The sequence below is a fragment of the Vigna unguiculata genome, chromosome 1, assembly GCF_037176805.1.
Source record: "Vigna unguiculata cultivar grain cowpea cultivar isolate G323 ecotype 2 chromosome 1, ASM3717680v1, whole genome shotgun sequence".
NCBI lineage: Eukaryota > Viridiplantae > Streptophyta > Magnoliopsida > Fabales > Fabaceae > Vigna > Vigna unguiculata.
Window position 1 is genome coordinate 2,034,812 of NC_140792.1, and position 13,324 is coordinate 2,048,135.

A 13,324-nucleotide genomic window follows, 5' to 3' on the forward strand; every position below is an offset into this window, starting at 1 on the left:
TTAGTTAAAAGAACTAAATTCATGTATTTTTAAAGATAAATGACAAAATTGATCTAGAGTTTCGAAAAGAGACTAATTACAAATTTTACTGAATTTTGAGAAAGCAAAAACATATTTAACCCAAAAATAAATAAAATTATTGCAACATATAATAATGTGATAAACAGATGGCATGTTTAAAGTGAAAAATTCATTTATTTATAATAATAATAATAATATGTAAAGGGATGATAATATTAATACGAGGATTAAGGATTTGGTTACTTCCATCAAGGAAGTTTCGTGTGGTTTGTAGGGATAAAAATGTTGCAACTTTATGTAAATGATGATGGATGATGAGTCAAAGGTTAAGTAGTTTCTCTGTCATCTAATTCAACGTTAATAAGAAACATGGTACGTATTGTTATTAAAAATGTGAAATTAACAAGGTAGAAAAATAATTTGGATTAATAACTTTGTTGAGAATTCTTATGTCATTTTGGGCTGTTTTTGTCTCATAGATCATTTATGACTTATGTTATGGTGAAACGTCTAAATGACTTTGTTAAAGGTTTGTTTATATTTTTTATAATTGTTGTTATTAGATGGTTATTATGTTTAGTTAGTTAAACTTTTTTGTTATTACGTACGTTTTTTTTAGAAAAATAACATAATTGATATTATATTTATTTAAATAAATTTAAAAAATATAAATTTATCTATTAAAAATATTAATAATAATATTAATAAAAATATAAAATTTTTAAAATGTTAAAAAGTTATTTGGTAAAATTATTTAGTATAATAACATTTTTTACAATTAAAAAAAAAATTGTAATAATAACAACACTATCAATCATAATAATAATAATAAAAATAACAATGATAACAAATTAATAATAATAATAAATATATGTTAAAAATATTAATGTGAATATTAATATTAATATTAATGTTAATGTTAACAATAATAATCTATAATTATATAAAGAGATATATAAATAACAAAATAAATAAGAAATCCAAATAATTGAAATATGACCTCGAAGTAAATAAAAGTATATGTGTGTCTAAATATAATAATAATAATAATAATAATACTAATAATAATATCACTACAATATTATTCCATAATGATAAAATAATAATAATAATAATACAACAATTAATATAAACATCTTTGGTGTCTTATTTTGTTATTATAATTTTATCCTCTTAATTATTATTTTTTAATTTAAATAATTATTCATAATAACAAAATTATTTTTCAGTTTTATTATTTTACTAATTTTAGTAACTATTTTTTTGAATTAATTACTCAAATATAATGATAAATCAATAATAAAACAAATAAAAAATTCAAGTAATTAAAATCCATAATAATTAAAAATAAAATATGTCTAATTATAATAATAATATTGTGTAATGATAAATAATAATAATAATAATAATAATAATAATAATATTAATACAACACCTACATATATAAAGAGATACATGATCGTACAATTTTATTCTCTTAATTAATATTTTTTAAATTTAAATGATTATTCATAATAAAAAAAATAACTTTTTACTTTTATTATTTTACTGATTTTAGTAATTAATTATTTGAATTCAACTAATTACTTAAATATAAAGGTAAATCAACAACAAAATAAATTAAAATACAAATAATTAAAATATAATTCAGTAAATAAAAGTAAAATGTATATATAAATATTACGATATAATACTAACAATAGTAATACCACTATAATATAATAATATAATATTAATAATAATTATAAACATAATATATTATTAATAATGTTAATAATATGAATAATAATAATAGTAAGAATAATATTAAAATAATAATTATAATTATATTAATAATAATATATATAATAAATTTTTAAATTTTTCTTTTCCTCGTATTAGTAATAATATTAATATATTATATATTAATATTAGTAATAATACTAATAATGTTATTACTGTTGACAATATTAATAAATTAAATAGTAATAATAATATATAATATATAAAAGCAATATATAATAATAATAACATTAACAGTAATAACAATATTAATAATTTCACAATTAATTTAGGAATTAATTTTTTATATTATAATTAATAATAATAATAATAATAATAATAATTCTATTTATTGTTTTCATATTAATAATGATGACATATAAAAAATTAATATATTATATATTGGTACTATATGAAAGAAGAAAAATAAACATTTTTTTATTAATATATAAATTTCTTTACACTGTGCACATATAGCACAATCTAACATGGTATAATTGTTCAACATACAACAAACTATATAACAGAATATTATAGAAAAGAAATCACAACAAATTTATCTATACAACCTGAAACACCAATCTCACGAAAGAGATGATAGATTAAAACACAATTTTAATCTTAAAAATAGGTTTTTATTCGTCTCTTTGTTAATCGTAATTTGAATGTAAAAATTTATTTTTCAAAACTGAAGTACATTAAGTAAATACTCTAATCTAGTGTATAATTTATTATTAATTCTAATCTGTTCAGATTCTTTTGTCAAGAAGAGGATTTTTTTTTTCTTTTTTCGTCCTCCTTTCTCTTGGTTTTATTGTTACAATTTGGTTTTTCCTTTTTTTTTTTTTTTTTACTTCCTTTTCTGACCGTTTAATTTTGGATTTGCAAAAGGAAACAATTGTTAAGTCTCACTGAATTAAAAATTTATTTAGTTTTACATTGACACTGTATGTTGTTATAATACTTGGACATGTAAAATCTGTTTTAATTCAAAGCTTAGTCATTAACTAGTTAACAGAAACATCATCAATTTGCTGTTAAAATGTCTTCAACAACTAATCTTGATCCAACAAATTATCATTTTACTCATTTACATTTCAATCGAAATAGAGTTTATTGTATAGAACAAACTTTGTTGAATGAAATAACATACTACAAATAATTCAGATGTAAAAACACTTCAAAACCTTAGTATTGAATAATTACAAGAAATTGATTTTTTTGTCTGATTGGTTTAACTAGTGTCTACTGTAATGATCACTATCACACATCTTAACCAAATCCAAACATGAAAGATTTTTTTGCAGGATCTTCACAAGTGGTGTATGAACTCATGTCCCTTAGTTGATTACTTGGTTCAAACCTTGGAATCTGTGCATGTGTTGGCAGTTCTTGAGAATATGAGTAGCAAGATTTTTCCTCTTTGTCTAAGGATTCTGAACTGTTTGCTGATGGAGTAAGTGCAGGATCATGTATACTGAACTCCATACTCTTAAACATGAGACTTGCAATTATTCTGTCAATATTGTTGGTAGCCAATTCCATTGATTTCTTGTCCTGACACCTACAATTAACACACTGATGATTGAATCAAAGTGAACAAGTACAGAAGCATGTTCTATGAACATGATATAGTTATATAGAATTGTGTCTAACACTACTTCTAACACTGCAAAGAAAGCTTTGAACACACTTAAGAAGCAAAATATACATATAAGCCACAGATGGAAAAGAAGCATATACTATCTTTAGTACATTACTGCTTTTTTTCCTGGAAATAATGTGAATGAAAGAACAATATGATGCCTCATTCTGAAAACTAGAAATAAAGCATTACAATATTGTTGTTGGAGGGAGTATAACCAGGTTTTTGGCCTAATCAAGCCAAATTATGATGCTGTTAGCCAGAACATCAAATGTTTTACCAGAATGTGACATATATGTAGTGTTTTTACCATTAAAAGTTTATCATGCGTTGGATAAAGGACAAGAGAACATAACAGGCAACAAACATTAATCATGTACGTACCTCGTTATATCATTGTGATCTCTATTTAGCATTGGCTTTAGGATGTTAAGATCTTCATTCTGGCCCAGCATTTCATGATGTTGTTCTGTATTTCTGGCAAGTCGATACAAGGCATCTCGGAAGCAAAGACGAGTTGTCTCCGTGAACTGATAATATGAATAAGGTGCAACAAAAAGAATGAGTAAAAATGATTTATTGTACTTAATCAGATGCAGCAATTTGAGTTTAATCACTTCACCTGTCCAATGACCATCTCAAGATCTTTTAGTATGAATTCCTCAAGTGATGACTGCTCATGCATGCCATCATCCCTGCTGCATTGTTCAAATGGTTCTAAAACCTTAGCTGGTGGTGCCTTAAAGAAAATCAAACAGATTACATTACACTATGAGCCTTGAAAGCAGATGATTTATTTGAAGCCAAAATCAAATGAAAAATATCATCAATGCTTTTTCCATGTGGTGAAGATTGAATAAAAGGCTAAACTAGTGAGAGAAATGGTTGGTGCACGCTTGAAAAACACATGCGAGTTCAAAAGAAAAGCTTCAAGATAATATGTGGTGATGCAACATCAGAATACATATTCTTACATATGATAATTGCATTATGATAAATAACATGCAAATAACCTACATCCCTTTGTGATTTTAGTTCAAAGCATGTGTGCACACAACATGCTGATGACTGTTCATGACAAGTCAAAATTTTATCTTCCAAGCCAAATGAAATGTCATAGATTGTTAGACAAAAAGCAATTCTCACCTGTCTATCTGGGAAATCCTTTGAACCTGAGTTGCTTGAAACATACTTGGAATCTGTGGTTTCTTTCTGCAGCGTGCCTGATGGTAACAAGACATGCATTTTAAGATATTCTGTGCTCCCAAATCATAAATAATGCTCAAAATATTTGTTTACAACATATTAATGTCTAAGAAAGAGTGCTCACCAGGTGTACTTCTGCACTGGTTTTCTGATGAAATGTTGATGGATTTGTCTAGATTTTCAACATCAACACAAGACAGATCTTCAGGTACAGAATCCCTGAAACACAAGTGGTGATGCAACATCAGAATAAATTCTATTCAACAGTATTAACTAGTTAATATGGGTAAATTAGTGAGAATTGAATGGCTCTGCTGTGCTGTGCTAAATTTGTAACATAGCATGATGTCATCAAATAAAAGTTGAACTTTTAAAGTATTACTACAAGTTCATGATAGAAGATGAACTACTGCTAATATTATCCTCTCTTGATCTGTGTAGGGTCCAACCATACAAACAAAAAAAAAAGTGATAAAGTTCACAGTTCTAAAACACCACAGAGCAATTCAATTTGCACTAAACTTCCTATAATTAAGTGTGTACTTCTGCAAATTATTCTACTTCAGAAGGTACATGATTATCCTAAAAAATCAAGTATCTAAATCCCAAAGGTTAAGTTTGTACAAGAAAGAGTCATTCATCAGTTCGAATCTGGGTAGATCTTGAAGCTGGTAATTAGGCTGGTCACATGAGAATGCTGTCTGTTGAAAAGATTGTTCATGCAATCTTGCACATACATTTGAACTGCTAGACTGATCTTTATCATGCAGAGATGGTTCAAGCTCAATTTGATTATTGAATCTTTCTTCAAAGAAATCCATGATAAAAAATTGTTTAGGTGAATTACAACCTTCATTGGCACTTATTTCCCAGTTTGACCAATAGTCTGGTGAAGGATGTCTGTCCAATAAATCCTGATCTCTGGGTATATGATAATCATTAACCCCAACACCACTCCCATAGTACCAATCCATGATCTAGTATCTGCACATGGTGTTAAACAAAATGAAAATTAACTTGTATAAAATGACATTCATGCATAATTTTTGATTATACATGCATCAAAAGTGTTTGGCTAACATTGAAAGCGGTATATTCCAACATGCCTCTATAATCTTTCTACAAGATAAGCATGTCAAAATGTCACAGGCTGAAGAAAACAACAACATTCAATGTCAAGATCCTCCGAGAGAACCAAATTTTCCAACTAAAACTCATAGATTAATGAAATCTCGAATAAAACTTCAAACAAAAACAAGGCAAAAAGAAAAGTATGCAGATCAGTATTTTGTTTTATCTGTTTCACTTTCATTTCCAATATCATTGAAAGCTCTAATTCCGACCCCCTTTCCTAATTTCTCATTGAAACACCACAAAACAACCCCATTTGAAAAAGAACATGAAACCACGGGAAAACAAGAAACCGACTCAACATTACACACAAAACAACCTCATTTAAAAAGAACATGAAACCACAGAAAAGCAAGAAACCGACTCAACAATACACACAGTAAACCACAGATTCTTAAAAAAATCCACAAAAGATTGGAAACAGTAATCATGATCCAAAATAGTAAAACACTTAAAAGGATGAAAAGAGCATACCCTATTGAGAAAACTGAATTTGCAATTGACGAAAACAAATTAGAGAATACTGTGACACCCAGAATGAACAGAAATTGAGATTGGGTCGACAGCAGTTAGATAATATGATGAGAGGCTGCTACTGCGAGATTGCAATGAGAAACTGTGAAAAGAGTCTAAAATAGAGAGAGGGGGAGAAAAAGGTTGCAACTTGAAAGGTTTGTTGCACTAGAAATGAGAGTCACCAAAGAACAGAGTGTAAATAAAAAGGCAAAGGAGAAGAAACATATACACGTCATGAATTTGTGGTTGAGAATGTTCTGGTCCCAAACATTTGTGGCTTAAATTGGTCCATCAAAAGCAGCACCCTCATTGGTACATGTGTCAGTACGAGGTTTCGTTTTAAGATTTTCGTGCTTCATGGCCATCGCACCATGTGGCATCTGATGCCATTAAGATGGAAACCATGTGCATTGCCTACTATTAGGCCCCTGTTATTGACTCTTCCTTACTTTCTATTAATTATATTTTAAATCAAAATCATGCTTAATTTTTTTTTTAATTGAACTTCATTTTTAAATTTGATACTTATCAATAAGAGAAAACTAGTAGCAGTAGTACTCCCCCACCATATAACTTTTTAATTCAATAATGTATTTTTTTTAAATACTCTTAATTAGACATTTGAGATGATTGATGTAAAATTCCTCTGTGGAATCCAAATATTTATCAAAGGCACTTTCAATTATTTTAAATTTAAATATTTTCAGAACAATAATATAAATAACTGAAAAGTTTGTTACTTCTAATTAATTTAACCAATTTTTTAAATTATGTGAATTAATTAAAATAATGAATTTGAGAATACATTTAACATATTTACTCGTAAGCCATAACTATAAAAAAATAAAATATTTTTTAAATTGATTTAATTCTAAAAATTCAATATGTTACCATATTATATAAATTGTTTAGATATGTTTTTGATGCGAATCATATAATAATACAGCATTAAGTAATGTCGGTATGAATAAATGTTAAACAATATGTGTTTGACATTTGCTAAGGACATGTACCAAAAATAATTGTATTATATTTCTTTTCTAATTTTAGAATTAGAAATTTTATGTTTTAAAAATTGGGTCGTACTTCTAGACTAAATTAGAAAATCTATGAACCGATTATATGAGGGTTCAAATAAATATAATACTAATATGAAGAAATACAGCCAATGAATTGAAAAAACTAATAAAAAAAAAAGCAGTTAAAATGTTTTAAAAAACAATAAAAACTGACTGAACACTTATTTAAAGCGAGTCATATAAAATATTTAATATAACATCTTTTTTAGGTTTTCTTTTAAATGACTTAAAATATATAAAAATTTTCTAATAATGGTTAACTTATTAAATCATCATTAATAAATTTAACTTGACAAATATTTCGATATATTTGCTTTGATATACTTTAAATGTAAAAAAAAAAAAAAAAAAACTATAAAATTGTGTTAATTTGTAATATTTTGTGTTATTAAACTATACTTTTATTCTTAATATTATATTATGTATACTCTTTTAATTGTTATCATGATTTTAATTCTATCAATTTGATCATACTTAACAATGATTTAACTGTTGAGTTTAGTTTTTGTTTAAATTTTATTATTGTTCTTATTTTATGAGTGTTTGGTTTGATTTGTTATATTAAGTAAACACTTATTTCCATTCCAATAAGTGGTTATATTGATAGACTTTGTGACTATATTACTTTTTTTATAATCAGAACAAAACTAAAAAATATACTCTTTTTCTTTTTTGTTGTATAAAAATTTTAATAGTAGTTTCTATTAAGAAAAATTATGGACTAGAGAGAAAAAAAAAAGGTTAATATTTGTATACACATTATAATGTTATATGAAAGTTTATATATGAAAAATATATTAAAGCTAAACAAACTATAATTAACATAAACCATGGTAGAAAAAAATAAATGCATTGTTAATTTTTTACATCAAAGATAACTTTTAATTTTTCATTAGAAACATCAATAAGTGAATAAAGTAAAGCTAAATTTTATAAACACCAACAAATGAGTACTTTTTATCTAAAAATTAACACCAAATCAATGAAGTAATTAACATGTAATTGTTTACCATTAACTATTGAGTTCAATATTTTAATATGCACAATCTTTAAAGACTCAAAAGAAGAATTTTAAGTATGTTAATTAACAAAGTATTAGAATAATTAATACTCATTATTAAAATAGTTAAAATTATTCATAAATATACTAAATTTTAACTACTAACCTGTTTAAGAAAGACTCATACAGATTCATGATAAGAGATGCACAAAAAGCTTGAAACAAAGAAGAGGGTTTATAAATCTATAATGTTGATTTATTATTACACAGTAATTTTGCATGAATTTTACGACAGGTCATTACAAAAATATGAAAAAATAGATTAATAATGAATCATTCATGCGATAAATATTTCACTTTTTTTATCTTAAAATTGCATGATCGTCTAGATTATAATAAGCTGAAAATACTACGGGTTAAAGGACTTAAGAAAACAAAAATAAATCCAAAAAAAGAAGCTAACTTACGACATGTTTATTTTAATTATTGTAATTAAAATTAAAATATTAAAATTTAAAGTTCTGAAAGAGTATGTATTCAAATTGAAGTTGTATATTTGAAGCAAAATATTCTAATTTGAGTTTTCTAATAATTTATTTGATATATCTTTTTGGTCAAATATAATTTTTATTTTTCTGTTATATTGAATTACATTTATTTTTATATTAAGTGAATGTTGTCAAATGATTTTAATTATTACTTTAAACCGATAGGTTAAATTTATGATGAATCAAATTAGAATAAGAAAAATAAAACATATTCAGAAGAACTAAGATAGGATACAGCTGAAAAGTGATCTTAAAGGGAAAATAAGTATGCGACTTTATTGTCCATTACTTAATTTCGGTTTCATTGTACAACATTGCATTCAAAATCTATAACAATATACAACAGGTAGAAAAGGAAAAAGAAAAACATTAATGTTACTCTGAAGTTCAAGGTGATTCTGAATGCATTATGTACCTATTTGGTGAAACAAATCATTCTCCAAAATTATTGGAAGAATAATCAACCAAAATTATTTATATAGCCTAATCAATATAAAAAGTGAACATTGATTTTTAAAAATATGGGAAAAAGGTTTGAGATGGGTTTGATCTTAATCCATATCCATGTGGGTCGGATGAAAATAGTTTACAAAACCCATTTAATATAAGAAATTTTTTATTGGAACAAAATGTTAGCATGTCAATTTAAAGTAACAAAATATTTTAAAAATAAGATGAAAAATGAATATTTAAAAAATATTTAAAACAAAAATCATTTACATATTTTAAATCTAGATTCAATTTGAGGAAAGTCAGGTCAAATCGAATCCAGTTTAAGGTTAGTCAATTCAAATTAAGATGACTCATGTTAGGTCATGTTGGGTTCTGGTCAAGTTGAGTCTCGACAAAGTCACATGAATCAGATAGAGACCATGTTTGTTCAACCAATCCTAGGTGTGTATTTTCTTCTTCGAGAAACAAAAAAAAAATTCTCTCTAAAACCTAGTTTCTTCTTAAAACCTTTATTCTCTCTTCCAAAATTTTTTGATTCGTCTCTTATCCTTTTAAGATCCAACACTACGGGAGTAATCTACATGAAGAAATCTATCAAAGTCCCTTTCAATTTCTCTTAAGGTTGAGTTCGAATTCTGCTTTTTTCTAGTGAGCAATTTTGTTTTCTTTACATGCATGCCCCTTTTTAGGTTGCATGTTGTTTCTCCTCGTTTAGTGGCGGAGCACTGTTAGGGCAAGGAGGGGCCATGGCCCCTCCAAAAGTTTTAATTTTTTTTTATATTATATATTTTTTAATTTTTTTATATTATAGATATTAAAAAATATATTATAATTAAATCAAATATTTTATTTCTTTTATAAACATAATAATTAATGTTAATAAATAATAAAATTAAATATAATAAAAAATAAAGAATAAAAAGATTTATCAAGATATTTTTTATTTATTTATTTATTATGGTTTGAGTTTCTCACAAATTGTTTTCATATTCCATTCTCACATGTTTTTTTTTTTTTTTTGGTTTTGAAGAGAAAAAAATCTATTATTTTTGCTCTTATTTCTCCTTTGTCCTCTTCCATTCTCATGGGAGAAAAGAAGAAGGTAATTCTTTGTCTCAATTGATAGTGAAATATTAGTTTAATAATTTATTTAATGATCCTCTTTTATATTAATTGTTTATTTCATGAATAAATATTGTACTGTGTGTTTTTTTATAACCGAATTTAGTGGTTCCATTATATGTCTTGAGTTTTTCACAAATTGTCCTCATATCTCATTCTCAACTGTTTTCTTATGTTTTTGAAGAGAAAAAAATCTATCATTTTTTCTCTTATTTCTCCTCTATTCTCTTCCATACTCGAGGAAAAAAGAAGAAGGTAATTATTTGGTCTAATTGATAGTGAAATATTAGTTTAATAATTTATTTAATGAGCCTATTTTATATTAATTTTTTATTTTATGAACATAGAAGAAAAAATATTATACTGTGTGTTTTTTTATAACCGAATTTTAATTGTAGTTCCATTATATGTCTTGGGTTTCTCACAAATTGTTCTCACCTATCTTCTTTTGTTTCTAAAGAGAAAAATATCTATTATTTTTGCTCACATCTTTCAGCGGTTTTCTTCCATTCTTGTAGAAATAAAGAATAAGGTAATTTTCTCTTGTCTCACTTGATAATAAAATATTAGTTTAATCATTTATTTAATCAGCCTCTTGTATATTAATTTTTTATTTTATGAAAATAGAAAAAAATATTGTACTTTGTGTTTTTTATAACTGAATTTTAAGTGTGGTTTGATTATTATTGAATTTTCTTTTGACAATTTTTTAGATATGTGTGATTTCTTTTTTAGTTATTATTATACTAAATTATGTATTTATTTTTATTTTATTAGTGACAATAATTAAATATATAAATCTTTTATGTATTATTTTGGCTCCCCTAACAATTTTCGTCAAGATCCGCCATTGTCCTCATTCTTTATGAAACTCCATTTTTTTGGAGATTATCAAGTTTTGTCTTGATAGTTGTTTAGGTCTTTTTGTTGTGTAGATAGAGTGATTTGTATGTGCGAAGTTGCTAGGAGGAAAAGAGCAAGTCTAAGAAGAGTTTGTAAGGTAAGAAAAGCTAATTTAATTCAAAGTTTAACTTTTCATTATTGAATTTAAAGATACGTGTCATGAATGTTGTAGTTATATGTTTCTTGTAATTTGGGAATACTTTTAGGAGAAGGGTGATTTTCATGAATGTAGTTACTTGTGATAATAATTTGGATACTAGAATAGTTAAGAAATCTTGTGGAATGGTGATTTGATTTGAGTTGTGAAATTGTTATACATATGATGAAAAATTGTTGATTTAGATAGATTAATTGTGATTGGTACAATTATTCAAAATGAAGTGGGTATGAATGTAATTATAGGAGAGATTGACTTACGAGAAAATTTACAAATGAGTATGGTTTGATGATGGTATGGTGGAATTGTTGGACATGAGAAGTTTTATTGTGGTTGATAATGCATTAATGTGAAATTGAACAAGTATGTAGGAAGAGTTAGCATATAAGATAAAAAAAAAAATGAATGGTGTGAATTTGATGTTATTATGGTAAAGTTATTGTTTAGATTTTTAGGATTGAATGTTTTCTATGTTATATAATGATTTTCTTAAAGGCCTTAAAGTACTTGAATACCTTAATCTAAAGATATTAAAAACTTGTGAATTTGAAATATTGTTGCAAAAGTTATGAATATGTTTGACTAGATGTTTGTATTGTAATAAGGTAGTATTGCATGTGGCATTGTGTTTGAATTTTTAAGAATGTAGGATGATGAAAAATGCTCAAATTGCATAAAAACACATTTGTATGTTGCATTACCGATGGACGATAACTTTATGAAATCTCTCCATACTAGAAGTGGTTTATTTTTTGCTAAATGGTTTTCCTTGTTTTTCTCTATTATAATTATGTTTGTATTACTGTATGTTTGACAATGTATGTGTATGTGTGAAGATTTTAGTGTTGGGGTTGCCAGATTAGTTATTTCCAAGGGGAAAATGCTAATATAGGTTAAGTCCAAGTGTATTGAAAAGAATTTTGAGAGTGAGACTATCCTGACTCAATTAGTGTCTAACCCACATAGACTATGCCATCTAGGTGATGTGAGTTAAAAGAGACTCCATAGGGTAGACAATATGGTATGGAAAAGGATCATACTTCAGGAGCTAGTGGGGTTATCCCTGTTATGACTTGGTTTGGGGACATCAGTCATGAGTGTTGGACCATCAATGAAGGATTTGGTAACAAACATGTTAGGTGCAATGTTGTTGAGTTAAAGTAATGGATTGGTTTAAATGGGAAAACGGGAAGGACTAAGTGAAGGATTGATTTCCATCAAAGATTTGTTTTGACACTCTTTACCATAAGTTATTATCGCTTTTATATTAAGCTTTTTCTCTAAATGCATTTAGTGATTTTTTATGTTGACCTTTAAAAAGAATGCTCACTAAGTGGGCAATTTAGTAGTGATATATAAAAGAAATGAGACAAGATAATTTAAGAGTTTATTTTCCTCTAAAATATATTTTGATATTCTTCATATGTATTTTGATATGTTACTATTTCAAGCATATTATTTCTCATCATTTTTATTAATGCATTAGCTTACCCTTACTTTTACAAATTTGATTCTATTTCAAAATTTTAGTTGGACAACTTTTGTGATAAGATGAGATCTCTTTCTATTTGAGTTTATTCTTTTTAGAGTGAGCTTACACTTGCAATTATGTGTCTCTTGTTTCTTTTCTTATGCGATGATTGTATATTTGATATATATGGGAGCAGAGATAAGAGTTGATGGAGATAATGGCTTTGGAGTTAGACCAGGGATATAAAGAAATAATATAAGACTATCTTATATCATAGGTTTATCCTTTTGAAAAACTCCATTAAGTTCATA

General features: G+C 25.9%; 1 protein-coding gene across 1 annotated transcript; it reads right to left on the reverse strand.

Annotated features, from left to right (window-relative positions):
• Positions 1-2,944: 2,944 nt before the first annotated feature.
• On the reverse strand, positions 2,945-6,472 carry LOC114176222 (protein LNK4-like). Its single transcript, XM_028061184.2, has 7 exons — positions 6,239-6,472; positions 5,258-5,617; positions 4,758-4,852; positions 4,574-4,650; positions 4,050-4,166; positions 3,812-3,957; positions 2,945-3,346 (listed from the first exon to the last, which is right to left on the reverse strand). The coding sequence occupies exons 2-7, from the start codon at positions 5,605-5,607 to the stop codon at positions 3,055-3,057; spliced, it is 1,077 nt and encodes a 358-aa protein (XP_027916985.1). The 5' UTR covers positions 5,608-5,617; positions 6,239-6,472; the 3' UTR covers positions 2,945-3,054.
• Between the last annotated feature and the right edge of the window lie 6,852 nt (positions 6,473-13,324).